At 42.4% G+C, this 24,741-nt stretch overlaps 1 protein-coding gene across 1 annotated transcript; it reads left to right on the top strand.

Moving 5' to 3' along the window:
- The first annotated feature begins 1,874 nt into the window (after positions 1–1,874).
- On the top strand, positions 1,875–24,368 carry LOC149275513 (NACHT, LRR and PYD domains-containing protein 3-like). Its single transcript, XM_089504631.1, has 8 exons — positions 1,875–3,496; positions 6,314–6,484; positions 15,710–15,880; positions 18,397–18,552; positions 20,528–20,698; positions 22,088–22,258; positions 23,655–23,825; positions 24,323–24,368. Exons 1-8 carry the CDS (start codon positions 1,875–1,877, stop codon positions 24,366–24,368), a joined length of 2,679 nt encoding a protein of 892 aa, XP_089360757.1.
- The last annotated feature ends 373 nt before the right edge of the window (positions 24,369–24,741 follow it).

Here is a 24,741-nt window from a genome sequence, read left to right on the forward strand (position 1 = left end):
AACCGTATGTGTCCAGAATTTAGAATGGCATTATTATTTTATTCTCCTCCGCCATGTCTTTCCCAGATTCATCCTCTGATGCTGCATTCACCTCCAGCATGTCTTCTCCAGACGCGTCCTCCAGGGCTGATACACAAACTGTTCTGGACATTCTCCAGCACTTTCTGTATGATTTGGGAGGAGAAGATTTAAAGAGATTCCGGAGTAAACTGTCAGATTTTAGATATAAATATAAAAGACCCCTAGAACGAGGACGCCTGGAAGGTGCAGACCCTGTTGATATCTCGCAGCGTCTCGTGGATTATTATGGAGAGAGGAACGCTCTGGATGCGACGAGTCAAGTCTTACAGTCAATTGGTCTGATGGGAGTTGTAGAAAAACTCCAGGAGACAGTAAAATCTTGTAAGTTTGGTGAATGTAGAAGATTCGCCCTTTCTATTTATTTAATGAGTTTATTACATGATGCTGACTCGCCGTACTTTACATTTCAGGCTCATTCGGCCTGAATCCGTCGGAAGAAGTTAATGGTATGTAAACTATAGATATTTTTCTTTATAATGCCAACAGGTAAATGATGTGAGTTAACACAGAAATGAACCAGATTCTCTTGGCGATGGCGTGGGTAGGTGAATAACCCCCAATGCTTACTGGTTCCTGACTACCCCCCATTAAAAAAGGAGGGCTACCATCTTTTAACTGTCCAGCATCAAGATTTATTCCTATTATGACATTTGGGTTTATTCACCAAAGAGAGCTTAAATAAATAAATAAAAAAGAAAAAAAAATAGTTAAAAAAATTTCTCCTTCAACTTCCAAAAAATGTAAAAACAAATAAATAAAAAAGGCAAAAATAAGTAAATATATAAATATTTTTATGAGCAAGTCTTAGAATTAGCTCTTTAGCTTAAAACAATTCTCGCATGGAGTTAAAATACTGGCATGTTAAATGCCCACGGGGTGTCTGCTGTCTAAATGTATGATCTGATGGGGTAAATTGAATGGGCCGGGTTCAACAATGTCCCAATTAACACGGGGGGAGGAAGACCACACGTCTAATTTCCAACTTGAGAAATGCACACGTCCCAAATCTGGCCTTTTAGCCCCCAAAAACCCGACAAACCCGTGCATGTGGGGAGTTGTAAATGCATACCTGAAATAAAATGTGTGTAAAAAACAAAAAAAATGACTACCACAAAGTTTGACAAAGACTGGTGGTAGAATTAGTGCATGGAAAGAGTTAAAACACCAGCATTTGAAATACCCTGGGGTGTCTAGTTTAAAAAAATATATAGTTTGATGGGGTAAATTCATATCAAAGATACCCGAAATAGCACATGGGGGAAAGAATTACCAGATTTGGAATAAATGGTTTTGAAATAGCAAACGCTACCTGCACTTATTGCAGAAAAAAACTAACAAAAACATATCATGGGTTATTTCTAAACTCAGGACAAATAGTAGAATTTATTTAGTAGGTTTTTTCATTAGCTTTTATAAATGACTAAAAGATTTTTCAACTTAAAGTTAAAGTCATTTTTTTCCTCAATTTTTCACCAAATTTTATACTTTTTTATAGTAAATAATATGATACAATCAAAACAATGACATCTAAAGAAATCGCTTCTTGTCCTGAAAAAACCCCCATATGTAACTTGTGTGGGTTCAGTAAATGGGAAAGAATAAAATTACAGCCAAACACGAGCAGGTACAAAAAATAAAATCAGCCATTGTCACGAAGGGGTTAAATGTCCCATACTGAGGTGATCTGATATATTTTATCCTCCACAGAGTGCAGAAGAAATTACCTGGATTTTGTAAAGAATCAATACCAAAGGATTCAACATAAAAATGGCCGGATGGGAGAGAACGTTAACATGGAGACGATCTACACCAATCTGCTACTAATAAAAACGCAGCGTGACGAAGAAGAGAGACAACAGGAAATAAGAGGTTTGGGCAGAGAACATCTAGAGATGATGGAGCAGAGACGTTCGGATAAATATTCCCCAACCACTGTTGACAAGCTGTTTGATCCCGAGGAAGATGGGTTTACTCCGAAAACTGTGGTGTTACAGGGACCTGCGGGGATCGGAAAAACTATGACAGCCCAGAAGATCATGCTGGACTGGGCCTCGGGAAAACTGTATGAGGACCGGTTTAATTATGTGTTTTATCTGAGTTGCAGGGAGATAAACCGAATGACCGGAGAAACGAGCATTGCTGATTTTATATCCAAGATGTGTCGGCTAAAATGGCCAAAGAGTGCGATGGAGTCAATTTTACGAGATCCTGAGAAAATCCTTTTCCTTATTGATGGGTTAGATGAATTGGATCAGTCATTTATGGGTCTCGGTGAGGACTGTAGCCATCCTTTTCAGGCGGCCCCCAAAGAGGTCATCTTAAGCAGATTGATAAGAAAACAGGTTCTCGAGACGTCTTCACTGATCATTACAACAAGACCTTTGTCCCTGGAGAAGTTAAACGAGTATATCGTACGCCCTCGTTATGTGGAAATCCTGGGATTTACGGGAGAAGAACGTGAAAAATATGTCTTCAATTTCTTTGAGAAGAAAGACGAAGCTGAGGCAGCTCTCAATGCGATAAAAGAGAACGCGGCGCTCTATACTATGTGTGCCGTCCCTGTTATATCCTGGATTATATGCACTGTACTCAAACAGGAGATAAAAAAGACTTTTAATGTGACTCGTTATAAAACATCCACTTCTGTTTACACGCTTTACTTGAAAGGTTTGTTAAAATATCACAGCAGAACTTCCAATGTGCCCATAAATCTCTACATGAAGAAGCTGAGTGATTTGGCCAAGAATGGAGTCTGGAGCCGTAAGATCATATTTGAGAAAGGAGATCTGGAAGAGTACGAATGTGATTTGTCAGAAGAAGAATCTCTCTTCCTGAACGAGAACGTGTTTGAGAGGGACATTGAAACTCAGACATGTTACAGCTTCATCCACCTGAGTGTACAGGAGTTCTTCGCAGCTCTCTATTATGTCCTGGATGAGGAATCTGATCCGAACCGGCATAAGGAGGAGGTCAGGAGACTACTGGAGGAGTCTAAGAAACAATCACACTTAAAATTAACTGTACAATTCTTGTTTGGCCTCTGCTGGGAAAACCAAATAAATGAAATTGCAAAAAGCGTTGGGTGTAAAATGTCATCGGGACTGAAACCTATTCTGGAAGAATGGATGAAGAAAGAGATATCCACAGCCTTAGAGAGTAACGAAATCCTGTACTATTTGTACGAGACTCAGGATACGACGTTTGTGAAGAGAATGATGTCTCATTTGATCCACTTGAATTTATGGTCTTCATTTGCTTCTGAAGAAGAATTTGAAGAAACCCCCCTTGTCCAACCCGTGGCCTACTGTTTGGTGAATAGCGAGACAGTTCACACAGTGACTTTCTGCGTTTATAACCTGACTCACAAGCCAATGAAGACGCTCTCCAAAAGCTTTTGCAAGTGTTCAGAGATCACGTAAGTGTTTGTACCATGACTGATCCTGTGAGTAGGATTTATAGATGAGGGGAGGGAGTTTATGTAGATTAATGAGGGACATGGCTTCATCTACCTGTGTAACTCCAGAAAGTGAGAAAACCCTTGGATCCATATTACGTAGCTGAGCTGGTTTGGTAGAAATGTGAAAAGTGATTGAAACACCAGGTCTGTGAATATTTGAATTTATTGTCATTATTATGTATTGTTTTACATAGCACCATCATATTCCGTAGCGCTGTACAATGGGTAGACAGTACAAGTAGTTGTGAATGGTGGACTTTTCTCTAGTTTTTGATTCCTTGTGAATTAAATGCCGTAGATGACATCGCTGTTGGCCTTATAAAAGGTACCTCACCGGAGATAGTCCATGGGTATGACAATATATCACAACGTGTGGCTCAAAATATTGTTAATTGTGTACAATGCAGTGTGTCTGAAAAGTATATCGTCCTATGAAGACAAGCAGTTTTTTAATTACCTGCTACAGACGAGTCAAGTGATTTGAAAATGGTTCTGCAGCAGGAGATGAACTGCTTATTGAGGGCTTAAATTAGTAAACTCATGGAGACACGGTGTGAAGATTGAGATACGTTTCCAAACAATCGCCAGAAACTTACACCCATTCTGCCAGAAGAGCATTTGCGTGGTCAGGTCTGAGGTTGGAAAACCCGGCTTGCAATCGGAGCTCCAGTTTATTGTTAAAGTGTTTAATAGGGTTACGGTCAGTGCTCTGTGAGGGACACTCGAGTTCCTTCACACTAAACTTGTGAAACCGTGTCTTCATGGACCTGACTTTGTGCACTGGGGCACAGTAATTCTCAAACAGAAAAGGCCTCTCCATAAAGTTGGACGCATCCAATTGTCCAACATATCTTTGTATTCTGTAGCGCTAACATTACCCTTGACTGGAATTAAGGAACCAAAACCCTGATCAATAGCCCCAAACCATTATCCTCCCCCCCAAACATTACAGCAGGCACTATATATTCCGGTAAGCAGCGTTCTCCTGGTATCTGCCAAACCCAGATTCAGACATCAACATACCTTTCAAGAATCATAGGCAACCCAAGGCAGGCCCTTGTGATCTCGTGTAATAGATCGATAACACCCCAGGTTCCGTACAATGATCAAAGATAAAGGCTTTCCTTGTCATATCTCCAAGGGGAGAGACCAATACTTGTACAATGTGCGGATCACATCTCTTAACATCAAAACACCCTAGGCTTCAAACGAGCGCCCGCCGCATTGCAGAAGGCCTATTATTTACATTAGGACAGGTAGAATATTTTAAGAAAAACAACAGAAGACTAAATGTAAAATACTCACACCAAAGTAATTCAACAGAAATTTCTTACAGCTTTCACAGTCTTGGCGAGGCTCGAGAGTAGGAAGAGCAAAGATAAGGCATTAGAAAAGTAGGAGAGAGAGAGAGAGAGAAAGGAGAGGGGAGAAATAGGATATATAGAGAAAAAAGGGGTAGGGAGAGCAGCATCCCATATGCTTCACATGCTGAGGAAGTCCTCAGAGGCTGTCCAATGAGGAGGGGTCATGGGACAACACGTGCCGCCCTCTTGGTCAGTCCGGAGCCAATAAAATCTACTGTGTAGAAGAAGCAAAATAAAAAAACGTGGTTTTTTTCTGTTTCAGTATAGTGTTTCTATCTATCATCACTAATGATTTGTGCGGGTTCATCAAACAAGAGAATCATAGTGTAACAAAGATATAGTAATACCGTATTTGCTCGATTATAAGACGAGGTTTTTTTCAGAGCAAATGCTCTGAAAAATACCCCTCGTCTTATAATCGAGGTCGTCTTCTAATCAGACCTCAAAATGTCCGCTGGGGCCATGCTACTTACCAGGCTTTGGTCGCGAGCAGCAGGAGAACAGGAAGCTAGCAGAGTGTCACATAACTCTGCCTCCTTCCTCTGGGGGCGGGGCCAGAGAAGTTGCACGCACAGCCGGGCCCCTGCAGAAGTCTTCGAGTGAGAGATCTGCAGTTCAGGTAAGGGGGTGGGGGTTTGAGCGTGTGTGTATGTGTGATTAATGGAGTGAATGAGTATTTAAATGTTTGTGAATGAGTGTGTGTTAGTATGGATGTGTAAGAGTGGTGGTAGCATGGCATAGGGAGGCTGTACTCACACTCCTATCATCCTCAGGTTCCAGCATGTACTGGCTGCCTTGGCTTGATAGGAGTGTAATTGCTGTTAGCAGTAATATATATATATATATATATATATCCAGAAATGCCTTTTAACCCCCTATATGGCACTCTGCCCCATGATATGCCTTTTAACCCTCTATATGCCATAGTGGCATATAGGGGGTTAAAAGGCATATCATGGGGCACAGTGGCATATAGGAGGGTATAAGACATTTCTGGAGGCAGAGTGGCATATAGAGGGTTAAAAGGCACATCATGGGGCAGAGTGGCAAATAGGGGGTATAAGGCATTTCTGGGGGCAGAATGGCAACCCTGGGGGCAGATGTGCATAACTGGGGGGGCAGGTTGGCAAATAAAAGGAAATAAAAAATATATATATATTTTTCTCAATCATAGCTTTTATTAAATATGAAAATATTGTTTACATGAATTAATATTTAGTGGTAAAACTTTTTTTCCTATAGCATAGTCTTATATTCAGGCTTTGTTTTTTTCCTAAATTAATATTTAGATTTGGGGGGGTCGTCTTATAATCGAGCAAATACGGTAATATACTGGGACTGAAGGGGTTAAAAAAAATTTAAAGTGTGTAATTAAGTACTTATCTTTTGTGTTTTTCTCATCTCTCTGCAGGTTGTATAGGTGTCGTCTGACCTCATCCTGCTGCGAGGATCTGCGAGATGTTATTATCACAAACCGATCTCTCACCAACCTGTATCTGTCACGGAATAACCTGCAGGACTCAGGAGTAGAACTTCTGTGTGAGGGACTCCGGCGCCCAGACTGCACCCTGCGGGAGCTGTGGTGAGAACTGGACTAATATTTATACAATAATCATCTCACCTGAGGGCATGGATGGGTTAAAATCTAGGATAGTGCTGTAGTTATGTTACCTCTTATGAAAAAAGCAAAAAGTTGGAATGGAATAAAATATTTAATGACCCCAACCAATAAATCGTGAAGCACTCCCTGTGTGAGTATGAGGGAGATAACGCATCCAGGGTTTTCTGGGTTAGGAGTTTATTTAGGGGGACTTGTCCTGCGTCCTGGGCCATCCGTTTCAGAGACAACGCACTGTCCAGGAATGAAGATCAGCAGTGAGGACGCTGACTCGCTGATCATACGCCGGATACAGAACATTCCTTTCCAATCATCATCGTGCGCTCAAACAGGAGAGGGGAAAGGGAAATGTAGCGAGTGCATGTGGGAGCCGGAAGGAGAACGGCTTACAGGGGAAAGAGGGGAGCTGGCCTGGGAGGTAAAAAAGAAACAGCTCTATATAGAGACGGCTGTCAGGCGCACAGACTATTTTTATATAGAGTCACTTCCTGTCCAGCAGGGAAAACCCCGGACACCAGGAAGCAATTATTAGTTATCATGGAAAACTCAGGCCTGGGGTTTGTGAAGCTATGATTTATAGGGTCAGTTTCCTTTTGGGGGTCACTACGTTTCCCTGTCCTTGTCTTTACCCAAATCCGGCAACATTCAAGTTCACACATCTTACTTCACTCACTTGGTAAATGAAAAATGTATCAGTCCTCAGTAAACCACAATGACAATAGGGAAATAAGAAAAATCTAGAAATATATGCGATAGTATAAAAACCACTTATAATAAAATCACAACTGTGAGTCTAAGAAACCACAGGGCCCTTGTGGCTGGACTCAGCTGCTTGATTACCACAAAAATAATAGACAGAAAAAAATACCAAAAAATATATAATAAAACATATAATAATATAACATTCCTGATCAATATTGGTACACGGCTCAGGCTTAATGAATATAAAGTCCCATATAAGAAAAACGTATAAAAAATTGTATCCAACTAAAAAAAAAAAAAAAAAAAAAAAAACTTTGTAGCAATTGTCCTGCAACATGAATTTGTATCAACAGGGTTTCAGCACTGAATACTTCAAAACATCGTGCTGATGGTAAAATATCCTCAAACATTCAGTATGGTATGGATCCCTTGGGGTAGGCAGTAAGCACTATGTCTTTATAAATCAAGGTGGTACATCGTACCGCTCACCATCTGATGTTAGAATGTTAGACTGGATTTTTGCCGCTAGCAGATCTTTTCCCAGTGCAACGCTCCAACTGGGACATATGGCTGTGGATGGAAGGTAGCCTCTCACACCGGCGAGCGCAGATGATATCCGTCAGTTGTTAACTGTATGAAGGACGTTCTGGCCGAAATCGCAAACACAGACCAACTCAGTGATTATATACGCTGGGTGTTCGCATTGGATTCCGCAGTCAATCAGCATACAGGCAAAACGTGCAAATAGTGCCTCCCACACTTCCACAGTTGCTGCCGGTTTAGCAGCTGGTGGTGGTGGTGGTGGTGGCGGCGGCGGCGGCGGCGGTGGTGGTGGTGAAGGTGGTGGTGGTGGTGGTAGTGGTAGTGGTGGTAGTGGTGGTAGTGGTAGTGGTAGTGTGTTTAAACACAAGCCAAACGCGTTTCGGGGTATAGTAGCTGTTAGAGCAGCCCCCTTCCTCAGGAGCTGTAAATATAGAGGTATCTGACCTCTCTTTTATACTGACCATAAAAGTCACATGACCACAATAGAACACAGGTGGAAATGATTAAGAGAGAAAAAGAAAAAAAAATATTCCCAGGCTGTCTCCCATCCAGGTACTAACCAGGCCCAACCCTGCTTAGCTTGCGAGCTCAGACGAGATCGGGCGCTTTCAGGGTGGTATGGCTGCAGGCAAAATAAAAGTAGAAATCCCTCCTGTTAGGGATATTAATGAGACAAAATAGGCAAAACCAATATTTTATCACACACGCAAAATAACGACGCTACCAAAGATTGTAGTACCACATCCACAATATTAATTTAAGGAGATACCCTATATTTTATCTCCGATCCTAAATTCTTTCAGATCGCCGAAAATTATAATTCAAATCAGATATATATCACCACGATAATCAATCAAAAATATTATTTATTGTGAATACAATTTATAAAATATATATATGGGTCACACAGTGCATGATATAAAACACAAAGTTCTTAAAACATGTCAAAAATGAATCAATTCAAATACAGTATATTATCGATAGTTATCAATATGAGTTACTACTTTATGAGTCTAACACACAATTAATTCCCATTCCACTCAGCAACCAAAAATGATAATCAGGGCGGTAATAAAGATATCGCTATCTCTCTTATATTAGTTCAACTAATATAACAAATTAAAAAGTAATTTAATAATGTCTACGAGTATTAGTGAAATTCCTAATAGATGCAAATGATGTCAAACTTCATCTACAGGTAAAATACCTTTTCATTATTGTTATTATCACGGGTTATAAGCTGCAGTCTCACAAGCCGCCATATACAATAACGCCATATACAATAATATCATATACAATAACGCCATATACAATAATATCATATACAATAATATCATACACAATAACGCCACATACAATAACGCCACATACAATAACGCCACATACAATAACGCCACATACAATAATATCATATACAATAACACCATATACAATAATGCAATATAGTACTTCCCAGAAACAGGGAATTCTATACGAAGAAGACAAAATTCACCTCTATTCAGAATAATAAAACAATTATATTTACCACCACTTGTTGCTGTTGTCCCACCGGTCCTTGTAGAAATTAATCCAGGTTCAGTGGCAAGAAATTAAGTGGGAAGAAATATAACTTTCTACAAGTTATATAGGTTAGAACTCAAAGTAACTCTGAGAGTGAAATATGGTGCCAGGATCTTAAGATTCCAATTCTCTGGGGTAAATTTGGTGAATGAGTCCCTCCGGGTCGGTCTATTTCAGGGTGCGATCTTAAGGTCCGTTTTTTTTTCTTATTCAAGACATAAGCTTTTAAAGACCGGGCTTATTATCATAGCCTCCACCTATTGGCTGGAATTCTCCAATCATAACGGTGGGTTTTACCCATTATAATTAGGATTTCTAATCATATTTACACCGCTGTCATTTCTTACTTTACCTGTGAGAGACGCTCTGGTCTAAGAATTAACTTAAAACCATTACATATGTGTTTGGAATTTATCCTTGGTCACCCTAAGCGCCAGGTGTTACCTCCTAGATAGTAACTCAGGCCTTGGTGGTCTTACCATGTATCCCCCATACGAATTTACATTCCCAAGGATATGCAGCGTCTACTCCTTAACTTTCTCATGGAAGATGATATTAATTGTATCATACTTACTGAAACATCTATATACATGAATACTTCTGTGTTCTCAATTATAGAGGGAACAAGGACAAAAAGAAATAATCACTACATGATTAAATAAAATGGCTCTGACTCCATTTTGTGTTCATGTAAAGTACAGAATATATGGAATACATGTTTTCTATCATAAAATATCTGACACTCCCGGGGGCCACTCTACCAATTATCCCAGAGTGGGTCACAGGTAGGGAGCCCATCTTTCTACATAAAACCAAAAAGTTCTATACTTCAGTTCCAGCCATGTGGCTCCAAACTTTGGAATTCATAGAGCTTTTTGGTTTCTGCCCTCGACATCTGAATAAGGTAACTGCGCCCTCGCCAGTTTCTTTTGGCTCGGGAACCTGGTGCTCATTCTTGGCGCAAGCCTGGTGCTCTGGTGACGTTATATAGACGATATTATTTTAGTTTGGAAAGGGTCTATGTCACAGTTAGAATTATTTGTTGAAAATGTAAATATGAATTCGCACAGTTTGGTATTCACGCCCACAATAAGCAAAGAGAAAATTGAATTTTTAGATTTGGAGATTAAGGCTATCCACTCTACACTAATATGTAATCCATACAAAAAACCAACAGCAAAGAATAGTTATATTCATTGTGACAGCTGTCATTTACCCAGATGGCTGATTAACGTACGTACAGGGCAGTTCAGAAGGATTAAACGGAATTGTACTTTGGCAGACAATTTTGAGGATGAGGAATCACTGTTGACCTCTCAGTTTTTGGAAAAATCTCTGGATAAAATTAGAAGTGCTGATGGTAGCACAAGAAGTGAAATACATTTTGCCCTTTAACAGAGATTATAAAAAGGTGGAACAGATAATAAAAAGACACTGGTATTTATTAAAACAGGACAAAGCGATAGGAGGCTCCAGGGGCGTACCTAGAGTATTTGGCACCCAGGGCGGATCCTGTAAATGGCACCCCCCCCCCAAATGTAAAGACATCTACAAAATTATGTTGGCAAAAATATTTATTGCACCAATTTGTAAACTGTATGTCAACTGTAAACAACAAGAAATCTGAAAAAATAAATTAATAACTTATAAGTAAAATAAACACGTTTAAATAACATTTACTGAACATATAATAGTGCTTTCTTTAATAACCCTCCAAAAAACGGCGTCCACATTGCCCACATAGAAACCTGACCAGCACCCAAATTACACACACATAGGACGTGCCATCTTTGCCCCCAAACAGCCCAGCATGAGTTAGCATTGTTCCCAAACAGCCGAGTGTACGCCATCTTTGTCCCATGAACACGCTACCTGTGCCATCTTTGTCCCATAAACACCCTGTCTGTGCCATTTTTGCCTTTTTGACAAATCAACTATACACCTATGATTAACACAAACACTTTTACAGTCACTCACTAATTCACTTTCATTCACACAATCATTTATTCTTTCACACAAATTATTTACACATATTCATTGATGCATTCTCACAAATTCATTAATTCTCTCACTCATTCACACAATTCATCCACACATTAATCCATTCATTTTCGCTCTCTCATTCTGACTCTTTATTTCAATATTCTTGCTACCCTCCTGTCTCCCTATCTACCCATTCTCACCCCCTTCTGCCCTATCTACCCCTTCTCACCCCCTTCTGCCCTATCTACCCCTTCTCACTCCCTTCTCCCTATCTACCCCCTATCCCCCCGTCTCACTCCCTTTTCCCTATCTATCCCCTCCTAACTATCTACCCTCTCCCCCCTTTGAAGTTCACTTACCTTTCAGGAGTCCTGCGGTGGGGGTGCAAGGCCTCTGTCTCCCAGCTCTGCCACTGTATGGAACAGTATAGAGTGATGGGAGTTATGATGTACTTTAGAGCATAATTATATAATGAAAAATAAATTGGAAATGGTACAGCATAACACCCATCACTCTCACACACTTACCAATCCACACTTACCATTCCACAGATTCCACACATACCAATCCACAGATTCCACACATACCGATCCACATTTACCAATCCACAGATTCCACACATTCCACACATACCAATCCACACATACCAATCCACAGATTCCACACATACCAATCCACAGATTCCACACATACCAATCCACAGATTCCACACATACCAATCCACAGATTCCACACATACCGATCCACATTTACCAATCCACAGATTCCACACATACCAATCCACAGATTCCACACATACCAATCCACAGATTCCACACATACCAATCCACAGATTCCACACATACCAATCCACAGATTCCACACATACCAATCCACATTTACCAATCCACACATACCAATCCACACTTACCAATACACGCATACCAGTCCACAGATTCTACACATACCAATCCACACTTACCAATCCACATTTACCAATCCACAGACTCCACACATACCAATCCACACATACCAATCCACTCTCACTGTCACTCTCACTGAATGATTTCCTACCTTTCCTCTTTTCTTCTTACAGCAGTCAGCTCCTTTTCTTCCTCTTCGCTCCTCTTCTTCTGTCTTCTTCCGGTTCAGAGGGCACGGACGGAGGTGGGCCCGGCTTCAGCAGCAGTTGCCGCGCGGATCGCGAGGGAGCGGTATCGGAGGTCTTTAACAGACCTCCGGCTCCCTTGAGTGATTTTAAGCCGGTTCAAGGGAACCGGTTTAAAATCACTCAAGGGATCCGGAGGTCTGTTAAAGACCTCCGATACCGCTCCCTTGCGAGCCTTCTCCTCCAGCGGCGGACATTACTGTCCGTCTCTGGAGGGGTGCCGGCAAGTTGGCACCCCCCTGATGAGCAGCACCAGGTGCGGACCGTCCCCCCGCCCCCCGCTAGGTACGCTACTGAGAGGATCTATACCATCTCGCCCACGAATAATTTACACTAAAGCACCAAATCTACGCATTATGGTGGCTCCACCTATTAAAAGACCCCCACCGAACGAAGTAAGCCAGTCATGGCTCTCCACAAAGGGTTTTTTTCGATGTGGGTCTTGTTCAAATTGCCTGTCTATTCAGGGTGAGAAAAAAAACGGTTATGGTTAAGTCTACAGTCAATGATTTTAAGTGGGAAATTGGAGAATTAATCACTTGTAACACTAAAGGAGTTATATATATATATATATTACAATGTAGTTGCCATAAACAATATGTAGGGCGTACAAAGAGATCGTTGAAGACAAGAGTGGCAGAACATGTCTATAATATCAAAAAAATCTGTTCATTTTGCCCACTTCCACAATAAAAATCCGTCAGAACTGAGTTTCATAGGTTTACAAAAAATCAAAAGAAACTGGCGAGGGGGCAGTTACCTTATTCAGATGTCGAGGGCAGAAACCAAAAAGATCTATGAATTCCAAAGTCTGGAGCCACATGGCTGGAACGCAAGTATAGAACTTTTTGGTTTTATGTAGAAAGATGGGCTCCCTACCTGTGACCCACTCTGGGATAATTGGTAGAGTGGCCCCCGGGAGGGATCCTATCACCTACCGGTAATTTGTCACTAGTTATTTTTATTTTTATTTTGCCTGCGGACATACCACCCTTAAAGCGACCGATCTCGTCTGAGCTCGCAAGCTAAGCAGGGTTGGGCCTGGTTAGTACCTGGATGGGAGACGGCCTGGGAATATTTCTTTTTCTTTTTCTCTCTTAATCATTTCCACCTGTGTTCTATTGTTGTCATGTGACTTTTATGGTCAGTATAAAAGAGAGGTCAGCTTTTTTTTTTTAAGTTGGATACAATTTTTTATAGGTTTTTATTATATGGGACTTTATATTCATTAAGCCTGAACCGTGTACCAATATTGATCAGGAATGTTATATTATTATATGTTTTATTATATATTTTTTGGTATTTTTTTCTGTCTATTATTTGTGTGGTAATTAAGCAGCTGAGTCTAGCCACAAGGGCCCTGTGGTTTCTTAGACTCACAGTTGTGATTTTTTTTTATTAAAAGTGGTTTTTATACGGTCACATATATTTCTAGATTTTTCTTATTTCCCTAAACTGCCATTTCCAAATGTCATTGTGGTTTACTGAGGACTGATACGATTGTTTTAGTATTTTTCCATATGTTGATTCCACTTGAGGTTGGGTGGTGTTTCAGTTAACCTCGTTATCTCGATCGTGAGCTGCAATGTGTTGTGTGTTTTTTTTAAATGAAGAATGTATTCCTGATTGATAAACACAAGCGATCACCCAGCGATAACAGAACCTAAAAGAGTACTTCCCAACAATAGGCAGCTATATACACACGATATAGATCCACTAAGGGGCGCTTCCACAATGGGGGGGGGGGGGTAAAAAACCCAATAGTGTAGATTGTAATTATTGAATGTGAATCTGTGTATTATGAGATCTCACAACAGAAAAACAAAAAACGCCAGAGTGTCAACATGCTCCGATTCTGAAAAACTGCCACAGAGCCCAAAAAAGCAAAAAAACGCCAAAGAGGACTGAAAAAACGCCAAACAAAAAAACGCCAAGTGGAAATGGCATTGTGCGATTTCCTATTGAAGAACAGCTAACATCTGGCTGCAGCGTTTTTTCACAAAAAAAAACGCCATGTGGCTGAATTGGCGTTTTTATGGGCGTTTTTAGAAAAAAAAAAACAAGTGGAAACCTAGCCTAAGGTGCGTCTAGTGCTTGGAAATGATGTTTCAATAAAGTGCTGCAGGGGTTAAAGTGCTTCTCAGGAAAGTGCTACGATGAAAAAAAAATTCCAAAAGATGAGAAACCACCGGCTTCTGTTTATGGCGGTACAGATGCATTCCCATAGAATGACGATAAATAAATACATTAAAAAAATACATTAAAAAGAAAATAAATACAAAATGTGAAGGAGGAAATAAGGTTATATAACGTCCTCAACGCGTTTCTCCAGTAAGAAACGTTGGCGACATTTCTTGAGCGTGTAACCGTGTGTACAAGAAGAATACAGGACCATTAAAGTTAGAGAACTTCAAGAAACTTCGTGACGCGGGTACCATGTGACATACATCGTGACGAACGCGGGAATGCACATGAAAAAGGATTTATAAACGAAGCATGGAGGAGGGGCAAACATTAAAACGTTTTATTCCTCCTGAAGAAGTCATATTACTGGCGCAATCTGGGGGGGCAGAGTGGCAGCATATCTGGGGGCACAGGGGCATATCTGGGGGGCAGAGGGGCATATCTGGGGGCAGAGGGGCATATCTATAAGTAATGTGCATTAAAATGGCTATTGGTTTTCTGTTTGTATGTAATATATGTTGACTGCATAATAGATACCAAAATGTTTAAATACAGTGTGTTAGTTAGAATACTGTTTTACTATTCCACTAATGTGTATTTTTTCTAAAAATATACCGTATTGGCTCGAATATAGGCCGCACTTTCCCCCCCCACTTTAAGTCTTTAAAGTGGGGGTGCGGCCTATATTCGGGGTCTAGCGCCCGACGCCCGGGACATGCAGTCGCGTATACGCGTATTGCTAGATGTCCCTTGTCGGCCCCGCAAGACACCCGGGAGTCTGCTCCGGTAAGTCGGGGGGGGGGGGCAGAGTGTCAGCATGTTTTTTTGGTGCTTTTTTAAAGAGAAAAACTTTTTCTTTAAAAAAGCATCAAATTTTTAGGGTGCGGCCTATATACGGGGGCGGCCTATATCCGAGCCAATACGGTAAATGTTTCTTTAAAAAAAGCACCTAACTTATAGGGGGCGGCCAAAATGGTAGTAAAAATATACTGGTACTGAAGGGGTAAAAAATTTTAAAAGTTTAATTCTGACAAGTACTTATCATTTGTGTTTTTCTCATCTCTCTGCAGGTTGGAGGGCTGTGGTCTGACCTCATCCTGCTGCGAGGATCTGCGAGATGTTATTATCACAAACCGATCTCTCACCACACTGGATCTGTCAATGAATAACCTTCAGGACTCAGGAGTAAAACTTCTGTGTGAGGGACTCCGGCGCCCAGACTGCACCCTGCGGGAGCTGCGGTGAGAACTGGACTAATATTTATACAATAATCATCTCACCTGAGGGCATGGATGGGTTAAAATCTAGGATAGCGCTGTAGTTATGTGTTACCTCTTATGACAAAAGCACAAAAGTTGGAATGGAATAAAATATTTAATGACCCCAACCAATAAATCGTGAAGAACTCCCTGTGTGAGTATCAGGGAGATAACGCATCCAGGGTTTTCTGGGTTAGGAGTTTATTTAGGGGGACTTGTCCTGCGTCCTGGGCAATCCGTTTCAGGGACAACGCACTGTGCAGGAATGAAGATCAGCAGTGAGGACGCTGACTCGCTGATCATACGCCGGATACAGAACATTCCTTTCCAATCATCATCGTGCGCTCAAACAGGAGAGGGGAAAGGGAAATGTAGCGAGCGCATGTGGGAACCGGAAGGAGAACGGCTTACAGGGGAAAGAGGGGAGCTGGGCTGGGAGTTAAAAAAGAAACAGCTCTATATAGAGACCGCTGTCAGGCGCACAGACTATTTTTATATAGAGTCACTTCCTGTCCAGCAGGGAAAACCCCGGACACCAGGAAGCAATTATTAGTTATCATGGAAACCTCAGGCCTGGGGTTTGTGAAGCTATGATTTATAGGGTCAATTTCCTTTTGGGGTCAGTGGAGCAAACTACGTTTCCCTGTCCTTGTCTTTACCCAAATCCAGCGACATTCAAATTCACACATCTTACTTCACTCACTTGGTAAATGAAGAATGTATTCCTGATTGATAAACACAAGCGATCACCCAGCGATAACAAAATCTAAAAAGTACCGTATTTGCTTGATTTATAAGATTATAAGATGTTTTTTTAGAGCAAATGCTCTGAAAAATACCCGTCTTATTTTCGAGGTCGTCTTATAATCAGACCTCAAATAGAAGGTCTGACTACAAGACTAAGATCCACATCCCCCGCAGCGCTGCAGGGGACCTGGATCCTCCGCTCTGTTAACCCCCGCTGTTGCCAGCACTTCCTCTGGGGTTTCTATGACTGAGCTTCCGGTGCTCCATCATAGAAGCCCCCCCCTCCCCAGAAGTGCAGACAGCAGCGGAGGTTACATAGTTACATAGGCTGAAAAAAGACCTGCGTCCATCAAGTTCAGCCTTTCCTATATCTGTTAAGTTGTTGCTGTTGATCCAAAAGAAGGCAAAAAACCCCGGCTTCGCTCTTTCCAATTTTGCACTAACCAGGGAAAAAAATTCCTTCTTGTCCCCAAAATGGCAGTCAGATTTCTCCTTGGATCAATAAGCTGTATCCCCATAATTAAAGATTATATCCCCGAATATCATGTTTTTCCAGGTATCCATCCAGTCGCAGTTTAAACGTCTGTACAGACTCTGATAAAACTACCTCTGCAGGCAGAGAATTCCACATCCTTATTGTCCTTACTGTAAAAAACCCTTTCCTCTGCTTTAGTCTAAATCTCCTTTCTTCCAGTCTAAATGCATGACCGCGTGTCCTATGCATAGTCCTGTTTATGAACAGATTTCCACACAATGGTTTGTATTGGCCCCGAATATATTTATATAATGTGTATCGGCCCTGAATATATTTATATAACGTTATCATATCCCCTCTGAGGCGACGTTTTTCTAAACTAAACAGATTTAAATTAGTTAACCTTTCTTCATAACTATAGTGCTCCATTCCTTTTATTAATTTTGTAGCCCGCCTCTGCACCCTTTCTAGTGCTATGATATCCTGCTTTAGAAAAGGTGCCCAAAATTGACAAGCATGCTCAAGGTGCGGCCTTACCATTGATTTATACAGAGGCAAAATTATATCTTCATCCCGCGACTTAATGCCCCTTTTTATACACGACAATACCTTACTGGCCTTAGCAACCGCAGACTGACACTGCACATTGTTGCCTAGTTTGTTGTCTATAACAATTCCCAAATCCTTCTCATTTGTCATTACCCCTAATTCACTACCGTTTAGGGTGTAGGTTGCTTGTGCATTCGCTACCCCGAAGTGCATAACTTTACATTTATCTACATTGAATTTCATCTGCCATTTGAGTGCCCAGTCCCCCAGTCTATCTAGATCCTTCTGCAGAACAGTAATATCCTGCTCGCGCTGTATTACTTTACCGAGTTTAGTGTCATCTGCAAACACAGAAACATGACTTTCAACGCCTATTGCCAGGTCATTTATAAATATGTTGAATAAAATTGGTCCCAGAACAGAACCCTGAGGGACACCACTTACCACTTTTGACCAGCTTGAAAATTTACCATTTATAACAACTCTCTGTTCTCTACCTCTAAGCCAACGTTCTACCCAAGAACAAGAATTTGCATCTAGGCCAATTTCTTTCAGTTTGAATAATAACCTATTGTGTGGAACCGTGTCAAACGCCTTGGCAAAATCCAAGTAGATTACATCCACTGCAACACCCTGATCGACACTTCTACTTACTTCTTCGTAGAATGCAATTAAATTAGTATTAGGTTGTATTAGGGGTATTAGGTTGTCTGCATGCATTGCGCAGACCGGCTGCCAGAGAGGGGAGTTCCCCGCAGAGCTGCAGGTCACCACCAGCATCCGGAGAGGAGGACTCTGAACGTCTGCGCGATGGACACAGACACCCCCTGCTGCTGCCGGAACGTCTGCCGGGCTTCTATGACTGGCGTCACATGACCTTCCGGTGCTCAGCATAGACGCCCTGGCGGAACTAACGGGCAGCGGAGGTTGTCTACACGCATCGCGCAGACCTCCACCGGCTGCCCCCACCTGACACCAGGGAGTCAGAAGCACTGGTAAGTCGTGGGGGGGGGGGGAGTATAGGACATTTCTGTAGGCAGCGTGCCCTTCCTGATATTCATTATACCCCTAAATGCCACTCTGCCTCATGATATACCTTTTAACCCCCTATATGCCACTCTGTCCCATGATATGCCTTTTAACCCCCTATATGCCAGAGTGGCATTTAGGGGTATAAGGCATTTCTGGAGGTAGAGTGGCATATAGGGGGTTAAAAGGTATATCATGAGGCAGAGTGGCATTTAGGGGTATAAGGAGTATCAGGAAGGGCAGAGTGGCATATAGGGTAATAGAAGGCATTTCTGGGGGGCAGAGTGGCAAGCCTGGGGGCAGATGTACATAACTGGGGGCAGGTTGGCAAATAAAGGAAATAAAAGCAAAAAAAAAAAAATTCTCACTCATAGCTTTTATTAAAATGTATAAATAGTTTACATGAATTAATATTTACTGGTAAAACTTTTTTCCTACAGGATCGTCTTATATTCAGGCTTTTTCTTTATTTCCTAAATTAATATTCAAATGTTGGGGGGTCGTCTTATAATCGAGCAAATATGGTACTTCCTTACAATAGGCAGCTATATACATAATATAGATCCACCAAGGGGCACTTCCTTCCACAATGGGGGGGGGGGGGTAAAAACACAATATATGTTTCTGTAAGTGTTGTGGAACTTATTCTTGTATTTGGTCTGTGAGGGTTCTGTGCCGTTGTGCTCTGTTTATTCTGATTTTACAGACCGTGAATGTAAAGATGTGAATTATGAGAAGAGGCTGATTTTGTTTTTCTTCTTGTGAGATCTCATAATACACAGATTCTGTCACGACACAGCGTACAGAGGAGACTCCGTAGTCAGGTAGGACTGCAGGGATGGTCCAGAGAGCCGAGGTCAGGATACCGGAGAGCAGGATAAACGAGGAGCTAGCCGAGGTCAGGATACCGGAGAGCAGGATAAACGAGGAGCAAGCCGAGGTCAGGATACCAGAGATCAGGATAGTCAAAAACAAGCCGAGGTCAAATACAGGAATCAAGCAGGAAACCGCTATCTGGGTGCTAGCAGAGGGCATAGACGACCATCAGAAGGCAAAGTCTCAGAGTTCTGAAGTCTCTTAAATAGGCACAGGAAGTTTAGGCACTAATTGGATGTTTCCCGCCAAATTTTCAAAGTGCCGTTACGTCACTTCCTGCGGCCATCTTGTGGTTGGCGATTCCGTAATCTTCCCATATAGGTTGGGGTAGTACCAGCCGGCGCCACTAGGTGGCGTGAAGAAGAACGAGTCAGGACTCCAGAGTAGGACGCGTCTCCCGGCTCCAGCTGCTGGGAGGATCTTGTGCAGGTAGGTGGTCTCCCTCTTCCTCGCGGCGGCTGCGGCTGCTGTGTAGAAGCGGGAGGTCTCCCCCTTCTCCGCGGTGGCTGCGGCTGCTGGGTAGACGAGGGAGGTCTTCCCCTTCTGCGCGGTGGCTGTGGCTGGGACTGCCGTGCGGAGGCAGGGGGTCTCCCTCTTCCTCGCGGCAGTTGTGGCTGGAGCTGCCGTGCAGAGGCGGGGGGTCTCCCCCTTCTTCGCGGCGCTTGCTGCTGCTGGTCCGAAGCGGGGGGTCTCCCCTCTCTTCGCGGCAGCAGCGGCCGCCGGACCGAAGCGGGGGGTCTCCCCCTACCTCGCGGCTGCTGACTCGCGGCTGGGGCCGTAACAGATTCACATTCAATTATTACAATCTACACTATTGGGTTTTTTATCCCCCCCCCCCATTCTGCAAGCGCTCCTTATTGGATCATTTTCATTCACTTGGTGATGGCCGTCTGACTAATCCAAGACTAAAAATACCAAATAATCAGGTCTAATTTTTGTGTTTTTCTCATCAGGTTGGAGCGCTGTGATCTGACCTCATCCTGCTGCGAGGATCTGCGAGATGTTATTATCACAAACCGATCTCTCACCAAACTGGATCTGTCAGAGAATAACCTTCAGGACTCAGGAGTAAAACTTCTGTGTGAGGGTCTCCGGCACCCAGACTGCACCCTGTGGAACCTGCGGTGAGAACTGGACTAATATTTATACAATAATCATCTCACCTGAGGGCATGGATGGGTTAAAATCTAGGATAGTGCTGTAGTTATGTTACCTCTTATGGCAAAAGCACAAAAGTTGGAATGGAATAAAATATTTAATGACCCCAACCAATAAATCGTGAAGAACTCCCTGTGTGAGTATGAGGGAGATAACGCATCCAGGGTTTTCTGGGTTAGGAGTTTATTTAGGGGGACTTGTCCTGCGTCCTGGGCAATCCGTTTCAGAGACAACGCACTGTCCAGGAATGAAGATCAGCAGTGAGGACGCTGACTCGCTGATCATACGCCGGATACAGAACATTCCTTTCCAATCATCATCGTGCGCTCAAACAGGAGAGGGGAAAGGGAAATGTAGCGAGTGCATGTGGGAACCGGAAGGAGAACGGCTTACAGGGGAAAGAGGGGAGCTGGGCTGGGAGGTAAAAAAGAAACAGCTCTATATAGAGACCGCTGTCAGACGCACAGACTATTTTTATATAGAGTCACTTCCTGTCCAGCAGGCAAAACCCCGGACACTAGGAAGCAGCTATTAGTTATCATGGAAACCTCAGGCCTGGGGTTTGTAAAGCTATGATTTATAGGGTTAATTTCCTTTTGGGGGTCACTACGTTTCCCTGTCCTTGTCTTTAGCTGAGATGCAGTGATTTGGTTATTTTTATGTTACATTTATAGGTGTAATGTTTAAGTGTTTCCTGATAAATGTTTTACTTTGAATGATCGGTGTGTGAATGTTTTGTTAATTTCTGATTTCTGTCAGGCCGGACACCGTATAAAATCTTTCTTTGGGTTTTGGAGGGGTCAGCGGCAGGATACATTGTTGGGATTTGCAGCGTGAATGTAGAATGTGTTTTATGTGGAGTGAACCCAAGCTGCGCTGTTACTCTTGTATTGTCTTCTGTAAAGTATTCTTTGATGTGTAAGATTAGTTTGTTAAATGCTTGTTTATGCCGGCTACCTGTAGCCGTGTTGAAGGGAGGGAGGTTGTTCCTCTAAGAGGCGGTCAGCTGCACGTCTGGGTATTTAAAGGTAAATTACTTGGCATGATGGGAGTTAAAGGGTCTTTGAAAAGGGTGTGGGACCGTGGCAATGGAGGCTGACTTTTGTTCAGTATTAAGACTGCGGCAACAAGGATGTCTTATCTGATGTTTCCTAATAAAAGAAAGCAGCTGTTTTTCTTTATCTCAGGTCTGTCGAGTTTTGTTTGTGAATTCAAAGTCTCGCATTATCCAAATCAGCAACATTCAAGTTCCCACATCTTACTTCACTCACTTGGTGACGGCCGTCTGACTAATCCAAGACTAAAAATGCCAAACAATCAGGTGTAATTCTTGTGTTTTTCTCATCTCTCTGCAGGTTGTATAGGTGTGATCTGACCTCATCCTGCTGCGAGGATCTGCGAGATGTTATTATCACAAACCGATCTCTGACCAAACTGGATCTGTCAGGGAATAACCTTCAGGACTCAGGAGTAAAACTTCTGTGTGAGGGACTCCGGCACCCAGACTGCACCCTGCGGGACCTGGGGTGAGAACTGGACTAATATTTATACAATAATCATCTCACCTGAGGGCATGGATGGGTTAAAATCTAGGATAGCGCTGTAGTTGTGTTACCTCTTATGACAAAAGCACAAAAGTTGGAAAGGAATAAAATATTTAATGACCCCAACCAATAAATCGTGAAGAACTCCCTGTGTGAGTATGAGGGAGATAACGCATCCAGGGTTTTCTGGGTTAGGAGTTTATTTAGGGGGACTTGTCCTGCGTCCTGGGCCACCCGTTTCAGAGACAACGCACTGTCCAGGAATGAAGATCAGCAGTGAGGACGCTGACTCGCTGATCATACGCCGGATACAGAACATTCCTTTCTTTCCAATCATCATCGTGCGCTCAAACAGGAGAGGGGAAAGGGAAATGTAGCGAGTGCATGTGGGAACCGGAAGGAGAACGGCTTACAGGGGAAAGAGGGGAGCTGGGCTGGGAGGTAAAAAAGAAACAGCTCTATATAGAGACCGCTGTCAGACGCACAGACTATTTTTATATAGAGTCACTTCCTGTCCAGCAGGCAAAACCCCGGACACTAGGAAGCAGCTATTAGTTATCATGGAAACCTCAGGCCTGGGGTTTGTAAAGCTATGATTTATAGGGTTAATTTCCTTTTGGGGGTCACTACGTTTCCCTGTCCTTGTCTTTAGCTGAGATGCAGTGATTTGGTTATTTTTATGTTACATTTATAGGCGTAATGTTTAAGTGTTTCCTGATAAATGTTTTACTTTGAATGATCGGTGTGTGAATGTTTTGTTAATTTCTGATCTCTGTCAGGCCGGACACCGTATAAAATCTTTCTTTGGGTTTTGGAGGGGTCAGCGGCAGGATACATTGTTGGGATTTGCAGCGTGAATGTAGAATGTGTTTTATGTGGAGTGAACCCAAGCTGCGCTGTTACTCTTGTGTTGTCTTCTGTAAAGTATTCTTTGATGTGTAAGATTTGTTTGTTAAATGCTTGTTTATGCCGGTTACCTGTAGCCGTGTTGAAGGGAGGGAGGTTGTTCCTGTAAGAGGCCGGCCAGCTGCACGTCTGGGTATTTAAAGGTAAATTACTTGGCATGATGGGAGTTAAAGGGTCTTTGAAAAGGGTGTGGGGCCGTGGCAATGGAGGGTGACTTTTGTTCAGTATTAAGACTGCGGCAGCAAGGACGTCTTATCTGATGTTTGCCTAATAAAAGAAAGCAGCTGTTTTTCTTTATCTCAGGTCCGTCAAGTTTTGTTTGTGAATTCAAAGTCTCGCATTATCCAAATCCAGCAACATTCAAGTTCCCACATCTTACTTCACTCACTTGGTGACGGCCGTCTGACTAATCCAAGACTATAAATGCCAAACAATCGGGTCTAATTCTTGTGTTTTTCTCATCTCTCTGCAGGTTGTGTAGCTGTGATCTGACCTCATCCTGCTGCGAGGATCTGCGAGATGTTATTATCACAAACCGATCTCTGACCAACCTGGATCTGTCAGAGAATAACCTTCAGGTCTCAGGAGTAAAATTTCTGCGTGAGGGACTCCGGCGCCCAGACTGCACCCTGCGGGACCTGGGGTGAGAACTGGACTAATATTTATACAATAATCATCTCACCTGAGGGCATGGATGGGTTAAAATCTAGGATAGCGCTGTAGTTGTGTTACCTCTTATGACAAATTTCCTTTTGGGGGTCACTGCAGCAAAACTAAGAGGCCGGCCAGCTGCACTTCTGGTTATTTAAAGGTAAATTACTTTGCATGATGGGAGTTAAAGGGTCTTTGAAAAGGGTGTGGGGCCGTGGCAATGGAGGGTGACTTTTGTTCAGTATTAAGACTGCGGCAGCAAGGACGTCTTATCTGATGTTTCCTAATAAAAGAAAGCAGCTGTTTTTCTTTATCTCAGGTCCGTCAAGTTTTGTTTGTGAATTCAAAGTCTCGCATTTTCCAAATCCAGCAACATTCAAGTTCCCACATCTTACTTCACTCACTTGGTGACGACCGTCTGACTAAACCAAGACTATAAATGCCAAACAATTAGGTCTAATGTTTATTTTTTTTTTCATTTCTCTGCAGGTTGTGTGACTGTGATCTGACCTCATCCTGCTATGAGGATCTGTGAGATGTTATCACAAACCAATCTGTGACCAAACTGGATCTGTCACGGAATAACCTGACATGGATGGGTTAAAATCTAGGATAGTTTTGTAGTTACCTCTTATGACAAAAGCACAAAAGTTGGAATTAAATAAAATATTTAATGACCCCAACCAATAAATCCTGAAGAACTCTCTTTGTGGGTGTGACGGGAGCAACCTTTACATCGACTGGGTACATGTCACAACCCTGGGTTTAAAAGTGCTGTTTAATATCAGGGTTTGTGATAGTTATGTTTGTGGTCAGGGCTTACCTGTGACGTGTATAACTCCATGACATACTACCATCTACCTACCTGCCTAACTAACTAAACTAAGCGGCTTGAATTCTGCCATAAC

The sequence above is a fragment of the Sceloporus occidentalis genome, unplaced genomic scaffold, assembly GCF_023333645.1.
Source record: "Sceloporus occidentalis isolate IW3139 unplaced genomic scaffold, rSceOcc1.0.p SCAF_282, whole genome shotgun sequence".
NCBI classification, from domain to species: domain Eukaryota; kingdom Metazoa; phylum Chordata; class Lepidosauria; order Squamata; family Phrynosomatidae; genus Sceloporus; species Sceloporus occidentalis.

Excerpts from the sequence above, each read along its gene's own strand:
- LOC149275513 (XM_089504631.1), top strand. The coding sequence starts at position 1,875 with ATGGAGACGATCTACACCAATCTGCTACTAATAAAAACGCAGCGTGAC. Across the intron at positions 6,485-15,709 it reads TGCACCCTGCGGGAGCTGTG|GTTGGAGGGCTGTGGTCTGA; the intron begins GTGAGAACTGGA and ends ATCTCTCTGCAG. Across the intron at positions 18,553-20,527 it reads TGGCGTCACATGACCTTCCG|GTTGGAGCGCTGTGATCTGA; the intron begins GTGCTCAGCATA and ends TTTTCTCATCAG.